The 15,878-nt window shown below is 34.6% G+C and overlaps 1 protein-coding gene across 3 annotated transcripts in view; it reads left to right on the forward strand.

The window, feature by feature from the left end:
• Positions 1–15,458, forward strand: part of GABRA1 (gamma-aminobutyric acid type A receptor subunit alpha1) — a 48,510-nt gene extending 33,052 nt beyond the window's left edge. For all 3 annotated transcript variants that reach the window (XM_074838992.1, XM_074838990.1, XM_074838991.1), the window contains exons 7-10: positions 372–515; positions 6,216–6,368; positions 8,985–9,187; positions 12,661–15,458. In XM_074838992.1, coding sequence (XP_074695093.1) covers positions 372–515; positions 6,216–6,368; positions 8,985–9,187; positions 12,661–12,969 — 809 coding nt within the window. In that variant the 3' untranslated portion in view covers positions 12,970–15,458. The remainder of the gene's footprint in view (positions 1–371; positions 516–6,215; positions 6,369–8,984; positions 9,188–12,660) is intronic.
• Positions 15,459–15,878: the final 420 nt, after the last annotated feature.

A 15,878-nucleotide genomic window follows, 5' to 3' on the forward strand; every position in this document is an offset into this window, starting at 1 on the left:
ATAGTAGTTAAAAGTTAGAAAAAGAGTTGGAGTCCTTGCATGCCCATGAAATTCCACATTTCACTCTCTCTTCTGGTTAATCAGATTTTACATAGATAGGAATGATGTAAGAAAGAAAAAGATTGTCATGCCATTGAGGACCAAACTTAATCCAGCCCTAAAGCAGATATGTATCTAATCATCATATGGACAGACCTGTAAAATCAGTTATATTTCCCACAGATAAATAGTTCCAATAAGATAGCTGTGGGTTTCTTCAGATAATTAAAGATAATTTAATATTCAGACTACTGCTCAAAACATTGTTCTGATAACGCCATATGGCAATAGAAGGTGCAAAACTGAAATGCAATGTATTTCTTTTAAATTAGATGCTTATACCAGAGCAGAGGTTGTGTATGAATGGACACGGGAACCAGCAAGGTCAGTGGTTGTGGCTGAAGATGGCTCTCGACTGAATCAATATGATCTGCTTGGACAAACTGTGGACTCTGGAATTGTTCAGTCCAGTACAGGTCTGTGAAAAAATTTTTTTGGGAAGGGTCATAATTTAACTGTCAAAACATAGTTTAGAGCAGGAGAAAAAATACAAAGACCAAAGAGTGAGAGAGGTAAATTGCAGTATATGAGCTTCAGATTAGGAAAACATGACTCTGAAAAGATAAGATATCCTGGGATTGTTTTCCTACTTCAACTGGTGCTTAAAATATTTGAACAATTAAAAAGCTTCCTATAGTGACAGATCTAGCCAGAAAAACCAGTAATTTACATTATAAAGAAGCACTTCTCATATCCTTATTGTATTATCTGCTTACTATATAAGCTTAAAAAAAATAGTATAAGAATATGAATCCTCAAAGATCATATTGCTGGGGGCAGTGAAGTTGCTAAAAGCAATCATATAGTTTCTCAAGGAGGTATTTACAGAGTGAAAAAAATATGTCATTAAATTAAAAACATCTGGAACATCCAAACAGGATTTAGGTGTCTTAATGCTAGCATCAGCTTTAACTCCAAAACTATTAATGAGATACAGAAATATAGCCGACATTTATAGTATTGTATACCTGTAACCTTGAAGCTGGCTAAAAACCTTTGCTTTTGCACTTTGCAGCATTTGTTTCAAAATGTAATCTTTGTTTGTTCATTTAAATATTTTCGAAGGGGCACAAAGACCTAAATACAGTAAGAAACTGAGCACTGGGCATGAACAAGAGCCCAAAGTGTTGACTAGACTGACTGTTCAATGGACCAAAAGAAGCACTGTATTAGGAGAAGTAGTTGTATTGCTTTGAATGTACCTGATGTTGTGACTGAACTAAAGTACACTTATACCTGCATGAGCCAAACTTTCTAATGTGTCATTCATGAAGTCAATGAACATTTAATGAAAAGTGAGTCACTTTAAGGTGAACCCTAATTCATGTCTGATTTTTTTACGTAGCTTGCCAAAACATATTCAAATGCTCTATTAAGCCAACAAAATTTCTCACAGACAAAAGTTTCTAGTGGACCACTATTCAGGTTACTGCTTAGAAGCTTCTGTTCAGTTGACGTAATCATAAAAGAAGTGGAATAGCAGTAGTAAGGACTTTACATAAGAACAATATCAACACAACTGCTCCAACAGATTCACTGCTTCCATTATTGAGCACAGAGGCACGCATCAGACAAGTGAAAAAGGGAGAACTCTTGGCCTGGCCACAGCTAGAAATGTTGCCACTGACTTTTGTGGCGCCAATAATTCACCCCAGCTGCCCTTTGCAGAAAAGTCAATGGGATTTGTGAGGAACTGCAAGAATCTCAGTCTCTTTGCTCTTTCTGTTCTGAAGCTACTCACTCAGAGAGACCTAGGCAACTTGCGTGCCTGTCCTTTGCACTCATTGCCAATTCACTGCTTGCTGGATAAATTATAAGGGCAGCAGGATCATCAGAAGAGACTCATAAGATCGGGAACATATCTAAACCAAATAGATAATACCAGATATAGTTCAGGGTAATTAGACAGTAATGTGAGAAGCACCCTATTTGTTAAGAAAGGCAGATAATAATTTTTTAAACAGAACTGAAGGCAAACATAAGTGTAAAAATTCTTCATGCATTTCCATGAAGAAACGAAGAAATGTTTTGCCCATGATATTTCATAGGTTTGAATTCTGCCTCCTTTTTCTACTTTTACCATGCCTATCTATAAAGTTAAATATAGTATAGTTAATACTTGCTGAAACAAAGATGCTATTGTCTAGATGCAGGTAAACATTACAAAGACCTAAATACAATGGTTATCAAAACTAAAAATAAGCCCATTAAAGAATCTTTTTAGTACCAAACTTGCAATCCTCTTTCCTTACTACCTGATAAGAATATACAGTGGTGGAAGAAACAGTTACTACTTGAAAATTCAATGTCTCAGAAAAAAATTCTTATTGATTTGCTTTGGAAAGGAAAATGCTTTGCCTTCCCCAAAATAATGGTGGGGATCAGAAATGGTTAATAATCACTTTTCTCCCCATTCAGGTAGGTGGGCAGCTAGTCTTAACAGAATCCTCCAGCACATCCTTGTCCTCTGATCACCTCTGGTTTAAGATAGGACATATGTAATGAAAATTACAAAATCCCTCCCTACTTTCAGCATTGTGGATGATGACTCATCTGACAAAAAGACAAAAGGAATTGAAGACAATCTTCACTTAACAGTTCTGAGTACCTTTATTAGACAGGAAAATGAAGCTCTTGTGCAGCTGATTCTGTGGATCATTAGAGGAATCTACATTTTGGTCAATTTTAAGATTATATTTATAGTTGTCTGGAATTCCAGACATGTATTTTCCAAGAATTTGGGTGTAACTGGGTTATTCTAAACATTCTCAAAACTATAAAATGATTTGGTGAATCCACAAAGTCCTTTTTTTTTTTTTTTTCCCCTTTAATTTCGTCCTTTACTAGTAGTCCATCTCCTATCCTTATTTCTGGATTTTTTTTTTTTTTTTTTTTATGACAAGAGAACCTGGAAAGACTAAAACATTTTTATAGTATAGTTATTCACCTGTGCTGGCAATGGAATGTGCAGGTACTACAGACTTAAAAATAGTATTCAGTAAACGAAATAATAATTACTGTTGTTGCTGTTCTGCTTAACCAGTCATCCATTTTTAACTTGTATATAAAATTCCTGTCACTCTCCAACTACTGAATCATATTGACTCAGAAAGAGTTTTAAATTATGTTTTTTGTAAGCACCTTAACAGATGCTTAAGGGGCTCGTGCAAGTTTCTATTTACATAGAATTATTTTGCCACCTTGAAAACTGCTCTGCACTGAGAATCATCAGGATTTATACTCAAAGTGTTATATTTTTTTTCTACTGCTCTTTAAATCTGCTGAGAGGATGCTGTTCTTAAGGCTTTTTCTATTGTGTTACATGGCATAAGTAGTAAATGAGAAATACTTTAAATTAATGGCAAGGAAAGCTTTATTTCCTACCTACAGTGAAAGAAAAGGTATTATTATACCTAAAACTCAGTTCCCACCTCAAACCTTATGTCTGATGTAATGCACATTAATTTTAGGTGCTCACCTGATACACTGGGTTTATTACAATTAGTTTACAGAACACTGAGTAATAGATTTGATGTAACTTTACTGAATTACCAACTATTTCCTTCTAAGGACACAGGTTAGTTTATACCACCTGAGCATTTGACTCAATTATTGCGATACACTGTAGCTGATTAAAAACTACAGCAGCTACAAAAGTGTTGAGCACAGGCACAAACTCTTCCAGAGCACTGGAAGTATTCAAATGTGGACAATCATTTGGAACATTAAGTTAATATAGATGAATAAGTTGTGTGACCACTTCTAAATGGTTCATATTGTGTAATACATATAAACCAATTTAAACGTCATGGAATAAGTAAAATGAAAAACAAATTTATCTGCTCAACACAGTGATTTGTAGAAGACTTTAGGAATTCCAAGGAAGCTAAAAAGAAATACCTTTCTAACTTCTTTGGATAAGAAAATAACAGATAAGAGAATGTAAGATGCATAGGCTACAACTTATGAAAGCCTAGTATTCAGACACTATGAATATAAGAAATATTTTGCTCAAGAGCTATTTGAAATTTTAGCTTGTAGGCTGACTTATGGAAACAGCCTTCCAGAAACACAAGTAGTGCTCTACTATGAATATCTACTTAAAATGAATACCAATATAAATATGTAAACAAAAAAACGGTCTCTATCCTCTTCAAGTGCTTTGTACTTGAAAGTCCATATGGACAGTGTTCCATGTCTTCCATATGTAAGTCTGGAAACAGAATTACAGAGGAATTGCTGGAAAGTTAGACAGTGGTCAGCAGCTGTCATGAATTTGGCTATACTTTTCAATTAAAGAAGGCCATAAAATGTGGGAAGCTAAAGATTGAGTAAATAACTGGAGTGCTTTATGTCGTGTAGTTATTTAAATAAATCTCATCAAAGATCTACTATCTTCTAATAAGTGACTGTGGTCCATTGGTACTTTGGAGACTTAAAAACGTATTTTTGCCTTGTAACTGAACTGTAGGCGTTATTCTAGGCCTATGCTTTGCCTTATTCACTCATGGCATTACCTTTAGCTGAATTCTAGCTCAGACCTGCTGCAATGCTTAACAGATGAGAGTAATCCCTGTCTTTTTAATTGCCTTTATGCTTTGAATCTTGTTCTCATTTTCCAGAGGTTAAAAATACTTTGATAATTTAGGCGGCTAAATAAAGCTTCAGAGTACAGTGGTGTGTTCACGCTGTATTCTTAGCTTGCCATCTACAATCACTGAATTAATTCTGACATACCGTTGTGAGCATTCTATATCTGATTGCATTAAAATAGCTTCCCACGTCATATTTTAGTAGATAAAATTAAATTACTGGCTCTTCTAGCCACGGCTAGCACCCTTCATAAGATCATAATCTTCGGTACAGAGGAAAAGAAGGTTGTTTCAGTGAAAGCTAAAGAAAGGTGGGCAAAACTCAAGTAATAATGCCCACTATGCTACTTCTGCCAGTTCTGGTTTTGAAATAAAATTTTCTTTGTGTATACTGTCTTTTATATTGAAACATACCAGGTGTATTGTCACATCTTATTTATAAGATTTCCTCAGGGTTATACACTGAGCAAGATTGTTCAAATGAATGTTCTTCTAGACTCTGAATTAAAGAAAAGGGCATTTGACATGCTTGGTGCATAAGCAGTCAATGTCTAGACATAGTTTTTCAATCCAATTTAAGCTTTTCCTGTACAAAAGCAACTTTCTCTTTCCAGCTGCTTATATTTTAAAACAGAGAAACCGTAGTTTCATGTCATCTCTAATCTAGACAGAGGTTTCCATTCAGTTACGTGTCCACTTCTTTCTTTCCTAAGATAATGTTTATTGCATAATAAGAATAATCAATCTACTCCATAAAAAAAGTCACAACAATAGATTTTCCAGTCTTTTGAGAATATACTGTTTTTCAAAATCCATTTTCAATGATGTAATAATGATCTGAAAACGGGGCATTATTTGCTATGCTCTGGCAGGAAAAGTTTATAGAGTTATGTAAATACTTAAGATTCCTTTCACAATTGCAATTCGAATACCCAGCCATATGTTTTTGTAGCACCCAAAAAGTTAGTGCTAATGAAAATATTCTTTATTCTTGTGTTGTCCATTTACTTCAGGAGAGAATAATCATTTAGTAAAGTACTGAATTAGCAGAACAGGGACACTTAATCTTCAGAGTACATAAAGCACAGACAGTGGTAATGCAGACACAATCACATCAGCAATTACACCTTAAGCCTGGCCCAACTGAAACACTTCTGAGCGCCTGTCTTGATTTAGTCTTTATATGATGTTTACATGTGTATGTTATGGTGGTTTTCCATCTTCTAATTGAATAAGACCTTTCATAAGAGGCCTAAACAGCCACCAGTTAATGTAGACTTTCATTTGCTACTCAGCAGAGATGAAAAGATGTAAATTTAATTAGCATTTCCCAGAATTGTCTAGTTTTGTATTATTATTGGAACTTCAGAACCTGCTTCATTATATGTTTTCTTCAGAGCTGATCCAATTTGATCTGAGGACTTTTTATAATAGGGGTGAATATAATGAAAATATACTTCCTATAAAACCTGCTAATTTGTAAATTTATGAAAGCTTTAATATTCCTGCTTTTCTCATTTTTAGGGGAATATGTTGTTATGACTACACATTTTCATTTGAAGAGAAAGATTGGTTACTTTGTCATCCAGACTTATCTGCCATGCATCATGACAGTGATACTGTCACAGGTGTCCTTCTGGCTTAATAGAGAATCTGTTCCAGCAAGAACTGTATTTGGTAAGCAAGACCTATAAACCGCTTGGCAATCATAAGCCAAATAGGTTTAAGAAATTTTATGATAAAACTAGTTATGCGTAACACGATATTGGAGAACAGCATAAGCGTGGACATAGTGCTGTACACAATAGTTAACACGTTTCATTGCAAAGATGCAGCAGAAACTGATTTAAGGTCCAGAGCTTTTAAACTGATTGTAAAAGGAGACATGAAAATATCTTGAGCAATCTATTACAGTTTGACTTCTCCAAAACAATAAGTGTATGAATAAAACATTTCTGACAATGGCAACGACATTCATGGTGAGGACTGTCAAAAAGGCTTTAATCAATGGGTGTTGGTCATTTGACATCCTTAGGCCCTTTGAAAGTTCTTATCTTAAAAATCTTTTTCATCAGTTCCTTTTTCAGGCTGCTGCTAAAGGTCTCCTGTTGAAATCAGTGACAATTTGTTGTGCTTACAGTGGTGAATAGGTGCACTCAATGAATGCAGTAAGAAGGCAATCTAAAGGACTCTAAGTTTATACAGTTGGTCCCTAGTGTTTTAACCACTGCTTGCAAATGCTTATCTTAAAATTAGAAACAAACAACTAGTGTATTCTTTGGAGATATTAATCCAAGTGAAGTACATAATTAAAAAAAAAAAAAAAAAGATGCAACAAATCTTCAGTTAAGGAAAATAGAACCTGAGATTTCTGCTATGTGACCTAGTCTTTTTTTGATGTTCAGATGGGACACCTGAACACCTCTGGCAGAAGGAGGTGGAGAACACACAGCTAAGTTGGCTTTTACACTCATTTCCCTGCCTCAGAGCCCTGCTGGGGCAGGACGCCATGGGCCCTCCTGCTTTGCCGAAGAGAATTTACCCATTTACACTGGACGCGCAGCAAAGCCAGAGAGTCACAAGGCCTTATGTTGAGAAATGCAGACTCTGAAACTCTTGCTGAAGAGCTATTTTTACTGACCTTTTCCAGCACTCTTCACAGCTGTGCTTCAGTTTCCCAATGCCTCTGGAAATCAGTCACAACTTGCATAACCTTAGACCTCATGAACCAAGTAGAGGCTTTCTGTTGATACACAGATGTGTGTTTGCTGAAGAATGCTTTAGACCACAGTATAATTAAATTTGATTTACATAATATTGTTTAGCTTAACATCTAAAATTAGCCCTGAATTTTAATCATCAGCTCCACTAAGAATTAACCTGGGACTTTTATGGGCCTCTGTAGTCAAAGCTATTGAAATTGTAACTATTTTACCTCTTTTTACACATGCCAAAAAAAATGTCAGATCGTCAGTTTGAAATGCTGTACTTCATTGTCCCTAGATGGAGAACAAAATTTCCTAGTCTCACAATGAATAATATATAATACTGCACAACATTTTAAGCTGCTATCTTCACAGGCTCAAGGACCCACACATTTCTGAAAGTTTTCCTTTTAGAAGAGATACTTAGTAGTCTCGTGTTTACCCCATCATTATGTATCAAGATAGCTTTTTTGATTTCTTAATGGCAGTGAAACAATGCTACAGAAAATTCTGCATAAATCTATATACATACAGAAGCACAACTTACACCTTTTAGTCCACTTAGTACCACAGATAATAAAAATTCTAAATTGTGTTTTCCTACTATGTAAGAGAAACATAAGCTCACTAGTAACGAGTCAAAGACAAGATTAGGTTGCCTCTCAGGGAAGAGGAATTGCTTCCTCATTAGGAACTAATAATTCAAGCTCTTTACACCAGCATGTAAATACATTGTTGATTATTTGGCCTATTTTAGACCACTGCACGTTTTCACTAACACTCAGTGCAGCAAAGATGAACTCACAAGACACATTCAATACGTGAGATTGCAGTTGTCAAGGTAACTCGTGGACATGTGATTTGATGTAAATATCTAGCCTGCACTGGTAGATTTTGTTTTTCAAGCAGCTGCAAGCAGAGCGACTTCAGTAGAGTCCTGCTTGCTCTCTATGGCCAGTTAAGGGAAAAGGTTCATCAGCAGTGAGAAGCTCTGATATCAGAAATGCAAATTACATTGTCATTGTTCTTACATAAATTCTTTGCTATTTTCAGGGCATCAGTGACTGAAGGAACAGAAATCTGTAAAACCATCAATTCAAAGAAATGTAGTATCACATAAAGCTTAGTGCATTTGAAGGAGCATATACCAAATAGACTGAATGAAAACAACAAGTTTTTTAGTTTTCTATCTAAATATCTTAGAACTGTTGCAAGAAGGAACTTAAATTGTTACATCTGTAGGACAATTCGCAGAGCATGAATAAGGAGCAGCAGCAATGATTCTCCAAATACCAGGAAGCATAAAGTAGTAGCCAGTTCCCAACTCAAAATATTACTTCTATTCCAACTTTAAAAAAATTATTCTACTACAAAAATGTCAGAGAATAAAGGTGTAAAAGATGTATTGAAGATTCTGCAAGCTTCCACAGAACTTGGAAGTCCAATACCCTCAAATCAGCAACTGAAGTGGGGAAGTTTATAAGAATTAGGGACGAAGACAAGGCTTTCCCATCTACTATAGCAGCTGAGAGATTAAGCACAAAATATAGCCACTGATCTAAAGACACTAAACCTGTTTGCTTTGCAGGAGTGACAACTGTCCTGACAATGACTACTCTGAGCATCAGCGCAAGGAATTCGCTCCCCAAGGTGGCCTATGCCACTGCTATGGATTGGTTTATAGCTGTGTGCTATGCCTTTGTGTTTTCTGCACTCATCGAATTTGCAACAGTGAATTACTTCACAAAGAGAGGCTATGCATGGGATGGCAAAAGCGTCGTTCCTGAAAAGGTAATGCCACAATATCTATCACAACAGGTCATACTGTGTCATGCTTGGTCACTATATGGGGTTTTTTTAGCCTGTTAAAAATTCCTTTTATTTAGAATAGTAATTCCAAAAGAATTTCCTCATGTGTTTGCACACAGCATGTAAGAAATAACTACTTAAAAATTAAGTGCCTAAATACTACATCTGACATACTGGATGATATTTAATGCTATTAAATAATTAAATAATGCTATTAAATAATTAATTTTTTTTCTGAGATTTTGACTTGTGCAAGCGAGCAGAAAAAAGATAAAAGTGGTTTTTTTTTTTTAAGGGAATGCAATTAATTTCTAGTGTTTGAGTAAGAGACAATGTGGATGCCTCAATATAAACACAGGAAAAAATCTTGTGGCTACTGTATTTGACAGTTTCCAAAGTATATTGCTCCCCAACATGAACTTCAAGAGGGCTGCTTTGTGGTCATGACCAAATAAATCACCACAGGACTTTTTCTTTCCTTTCTTTTGCCTCCTAACATTTCCCTATTTTTTTAAAATAGAAATACTATTTTTACTTCCTAGTCAATAGGAGAAATTGATTTGTTTTCGGGGAAGCATTGACAGTTGTGTAGAGAGTGTGCAATCCTGATCCATGCCTCCCTGAACGCAATAGAGAGACATCATGCGGAGACCTGGCCTGTAAATCACAGATGCATCAAGAAATTGTTGAGGACATTTAGGGGATGAAAGTTTCCCATTTCCTATGAGTTTCAAGTCAGCTGCTTCTATGAGGAAGCTCATTTTGGTTGGGGTTTTTTTTGAGAGATCTTGAAAGAGACTTTTAACTTGCCTAATTAGTTATTATGAACATTCACAGACTAGAGAATCAGCAGAATAAATATTTGGAGGAGCAGATGTTACTCACTGGTACACGAATATATGCCTTTAATTCAGGAGTGTATGCCTATATATAATTATAATTTTTTTTTTTTGCTACTTAGTTACATAAGTCAGTGAGAAAACAGAAATAAAATTAGGACTTGTACACAATGGCAACTAATACAAAAGTGTTGTAGAACAAATGAGTGAAGTAACAAAACAAACAGTAATGAGCTGCATGACTGCTGGTGAAGATTAAGTTTTCAGTTATTGATACTTTAATTGAAAATAATTTGATTCTTTGTTGTGCTCCTATCTTCATAATATCTACTGTAAAAAATAGGCTGTATTAATAGAGCAAAATCCTTAAATGTTAAATATTGCCTTGTTAATATAACCTACCTTGTAACACAGTGACTATAATCAGCCATTTAATTTGTTTCAAAGGAAATTACATTTTCAAAAAACCCACACCAATATAAACACAATATTCAAACACTCTAAAACATTGGAAGATTTATGGGTTTACATTCTTCAGCAGGTAAAGGTCTTTATGTGTTGTTTGATATCAGTCAGCACAGACATACCAGTACCTGGTAGAGTGCATTACTTGCAGACATAAGGGAAGGCAAGGCAGGCAAACTAATGGTGAACAGCACATCGCAGCTTAATAAAAATTAGAGCTCTAATTAGCTGTCATATTACTTTTTCATAAAGTTGAATTTGACATGAAATATTAAGACCCTGACTGGTGTCATGGCTTTCTGTGGATCAGATTCCTCCCGACATTTAAATCTCTAGAAGGGGTCTTCTCTGAGACTTCTGTGAAGCGGTTCTTTGCCTGCTGGATTTATTGCTGCTCACTAGAGTATCTGGAGGAGAAGGAAACAGGACTGGCTTCGTATTCAGGAAGCACATTAGCAGCTTTCCTGCTCAGGAGGAAGAGAACAGACAACTAAAAAAAAATCTTTCTGACATCGCCTTTTTTATTTTCTGAGTATTTTTTTCAACCTGTTTGTTCCTCCTATTCAGCTGAAATATTCCAAGATAATTCGAAGCTTTTTCTTAGCCTCAAGCTAAGCTGAATATTATTGTCATGAAATAAAGAGCATCTTCATCAGAGTCATTATGTGAATCCCTTTTTTACTAAGTAGCAAAAATTTAACATTTCAGTCTTCATTTCTTTGCTGCATGGGCCTCCAAGCCGTGCTTCGACAAGCCTCTCCCCACTTGCCCTCATGCTTTTGCAGCTTCTCTTCACATTCCCAAGTGTCCTGCAGGAGCCCATCTGCTCCCTGAAATGTTCATCTCTGGAACAAGAGCTTTTTACCAAAGTCCTCCCACTGGGTTATCTATATAGCTATTAATCTATAGTTGATCTGACATAAAAAGTACTGTGACTACTTTAAAACACATTGCCTCCATGGGACAGCTGCTTCTTGAAAACAGAGAATTATATTTGCTATCTTGTGAAATGACATAATAGATCACATTCTACTGATATTTTCTCTTTAGTCATATCTTTTTTTTTTTCCTTCTAAGAGGATAAAATGAATTTGTCTATTCTTTTTGTGGCAAATGCTGCCTAAGGATTTTCTAAGATCTTGGGATTTTTTTGTTACCTGTTTTTTTCTCATAATCAGAGGAACTTGGAGCAAAGTGATGCTTTTCTTTATACCACCTTAACGACCCACTACATATCTCTATGTTTATCCTTGTGCAGTGGCTGGACCAAGGGTTTGGACTGTCTGCAACAGGGAAAGTTGAATTCCAACTTGTATCCCCAGCTGTCAAAATTTAATTTTTTTACTACAAGTAGATCCCAGAAGTAGAATACTAGAAAATATAAGAACTCAGGGGAAAAATCTAGATATTCTTTCCAATCAATAAGTTCTTCTCCACTAAAAGATTTCCAATACATTCTTGCTTTAACAATATAGGTAGGTGGATGCAAAAATCGTACAGCTATTTAAGTCCTTGTACATGGAATGACATTTCAGCCGTTATGATCCAACTGTAACACTCAAACAGGGACATTAAATTTCTATTCCATAACGAATATGCTTTTGCTGTAAACTGTTAGTGAACAGAATACTGTTGCATTTTATTAAATAATCCACTCTCTTAGTGCATGGTCAGATGATATTTTTATTGTGCATTTTTATGTATGAACTGTGTTAGAATGCATCATATAACATTATTTGTCTTAATACTGGAAAGCTACCTTAAGAAATTCAGTGTCTTTTAAAGTTTTTTGTCCTGGTCAAGAAGCACAGTTGATTAAGGGAATATTGAATTATGAGTGGTTTGTCACTGTTGATTGCCATTAAAGGTAATTTTGTTGATCAGTAAGCCTAGGTATCGGTATAAATCCTCATTATAGTTTGTCCATCATCTAATTTGGTTTAACTAATACAAGTAACACAGGTGGATGATTATGTCTTTGTCTTCACCTAAATATTTTACATGAGTCATGTATCCAGACACTAACTTCTTTCTTACATCTTATTACAATTTGTGGTATAAATTCAATTAATTGCAAAATTTTATGGTGCTTTTTCATAATCTTATCTGTTGAGAAGATAGTGAGAATAAAACATTTTCTTCTTTCTTCAGCCAAAGAAAGTGAAGGATCCTCTCATTAAGAAAAATAACACGTACACAGCTGCAGCTACAAGCTACACCCCTAATATTGCAAGGGACCCTGGGCTGGCAACCATTGCTAAAAGTGCAACGATCGAGCCCAAAGAAGTTAAGCCAGAAACAAAACCTGCAGAACCCAAGAAAACTTTTAACAGCGTCAGTAAAATTGATCGACTATCAAGAATAGCCTTCCCATTGCTTTTTGGAATCTTTAACTTAGTCTATTGGGCTACCTATTTAAACCGGGAGCCCCAGTTAAAAGCTCCAACTCCACATCAATAACCTCATTTATTCGTATAGTCCTGTTCTGTCTTTTGCTCTGGGAATTGCTTCCCGTTTTCACATACAGTAATTCCCATTTTCTTCATTGTCTCTGTCTTAAAGAAAATAAAGGTTTCTTTATTTAACAAAAGGTAAAATATATCTGTATATTTAAAAAACCTGTGTATGAGGGGAAAGAACAATATAAATTATATACTTCAGAAAAGTGATTCTGAAAATGGGAAAGAAAGAGTTGTAGAGTAATGAACAAAAAGGAAACCATTTGTAGATAGCTTAGTACTGAATGTCCCCAGAAGGTATTGTATATGTATGTGAAAAAGATATTTTTATTCAAAGGATTGTGGGGAGTGGGAGGATATTCTTTATGATGTTCCTGATGCACATACTATACCATACCATTTATTCAACCACTGTTTATAATCTTTTCAAGGATGTAAAGCTTTACATTTGCTGAATCCCATAAGATACGTTATTTTCCTAATCCCTTTTCTCCTCTATATTCCAGACCACCTGACTTACAATATTAAATGGTCTTTAAAGAAAAAGGAAATCTACTCACTCTAGGTACAGTTTGTCACTGTATAGCACATAAGATCTAATGGTAACAAATGCTTTAATCTGCTGTCTTACTGCAGTCTTGTTCTAAGCATTAAGTTGTCACTAGACTAGATTTAAACCAGTTGCACAATCAAGTGCAGATCCCAAGTTCCCTTATCACCTGTGTAATCCAAACAATTCCTGGATGCTTTTACAGATAGCTTTTACTCATCACTAAGTTTTAGAGAGTTAAAAAAAACCAATTTTTGCAAGCTCTAGATATGTTGAATGTATTCTTTTATAAAATGATACATTAAAAAGAAGCTTTAGACTGAGATTTATGGGTAGCAGAAAGACAAAATATAGTATTTAAATAATATATGTAAATATGCAGCATGAGATTGTACATTTTTTTACTTTTTTAAAGTTGTGTTCTTAAAACATTGTGTAGGATTCACCTCTTAGCTCTTAATATGTTGTTAAATTCCCAATAAAACATATTTAGAGCCTGAATAAAAAAAAAGTGGTACTGGAAAGCCTAAAAAAATAAATACGCAGAAAGTGCTTGGAATTAATTCCATTTGTAAAGTGGTTAAGTGTACAGTAGCTTGCAATTTGACAATGTCATCCAATGTATACTATTAGATTAATGACTGGTCTGCTCAGGTCATGCATAAATACTAAAGTATGGAATTATATTTGGTAGGTAAAAATGGTGAAATATTTGTTAAGACAGAAGTTCATCTGTATATTACTGCTATATTTGCTGATACATAACTGTTACAATAAGTGATGTAATATATGTAGCATTAAATACAAAAAAGTCATACATAAAAGAATGTACAGGAAAATAGATTTTATTGAGTAAACTTATTACATTTCATTTTTACTGTAGCAATATATTTGTAGGAACAATATGTAAGGGCTTTAAATACAAGATGTCCATTTTGCAGATATTGTGCTCCCTTTAAAATAAATTCTAGTCAGTATCATTACTGCTGATTCTTAGAACTAAAATTCCAGATAAAGATTTGTCAAAGAGATGGGAAGAATGGTGGATATTTGCAAGCATCAATTAAGAAAACGTAATATATGCTATTGAATGAATTTTAAAACAGCGCTCCATGAGCCTCCAGAGAAACAGCTACTGAGAGTCAAATTTCATAGGCAATGTTTTCTAAAGTCTTTCTGAATAAATCAAAAAGTTGACATTATCTACAAAAGGAAATAGTTAATGTTTTATTTAGAGAAGATTTTTTTTTTTTTTAATAATGCTTCATTGTCTAACACTTGGTCCTGTCTAAACTTGATAAGTTATCTGATTGGAGCTTATTAAAAGGGGATGTTTCATCTTCTGGTATCATGTGTAGATATATGTATAGAAAAAAATAAACTATGGCTCTTTAACTTCTGTGTACTTGTTTATCTTGTTATTTTTGGCGTTAAACTAGTGTGTTCATTTAGGGCATTTTACCTTTCTAGCAATTCATAGCTACCTTTTGGTCTGCATTTTGCACATTAGATGTGAATATTACTTAACTAGTCTGCTTTTTGCTATGCAATGATTGCATTATATCACCTCTTAGTTAGTCTATGCCAATAGTATTCTACTGTATAAACTTGATTGCACAGTTGATCAAAGACAAGGTATTCTCTATGTAGCTTTTTTACAATGCTTTGCTAAACCATGTAATAATAGTAAGTCTTCCTTGAAAATAATGATACACTCTTATAGAGGACAGTTTCTGTTTACTCCTGGGATAATTTTAAAAAGATGACATTGAATGTTTATTGCACCTCAGTGCAGTGATGTGGCAATAAAACCTAAATCTAATAGAGGTTGTTTATGGCAGAAGCATGTATTGCTTTACAGAGTTTAGCAAAAGCTCTTTATTTTATGTCAGACTGTAATTCTATTATAATAATAAAGCTAAAAATGTTCAATAATGAAAGTGAATGTTTTACTTTGGTTTTCTTTAGTTACTGCCTTTTATGACACATTGCTTGATAAACTGCTATTCATTCAAAAACGTAGTTTCTTTGGATTTGGTAATGAATGCAGTTTTAGTAGATGTAATTTTCTGTCCAGTGTTTTCCAGGGACAAATATAACAACAGGAGTGTTTCCAAAATCTGGTTTGACATTCAAAAAAGATAGTTCAGGCAGTACAATGTATATCCAGTAAAGCAATTAATTGAATCAGATGAACAATTGTTAACGTTTATTACCACAACAATGAATATGATATAGGGTAGGAACAGAACAAAGTGCGTTGTCTCCCAGAAAAAATGGCAGATAAACCAGAGAGTGAGAGTAAAAATGTGGGTATTTATGTTATAGATTTCACTGTTTAAATAAAGGCATCAATCTAA

This window comes from Strix aluco, chromosome 13, assembly GCF_031877795.1.
Source record: "Strix aluco isolate bStrAlu1 chromosome 13, bStrAlu1.hap1, whole genome shotgun sequence".
In the NCBI taxonomy this organism is placed as follows: Eukaryota; Metazoa; Chordata; class Aves; order Strigiformes; family Strigidae; genus Strix; species Strix aluco.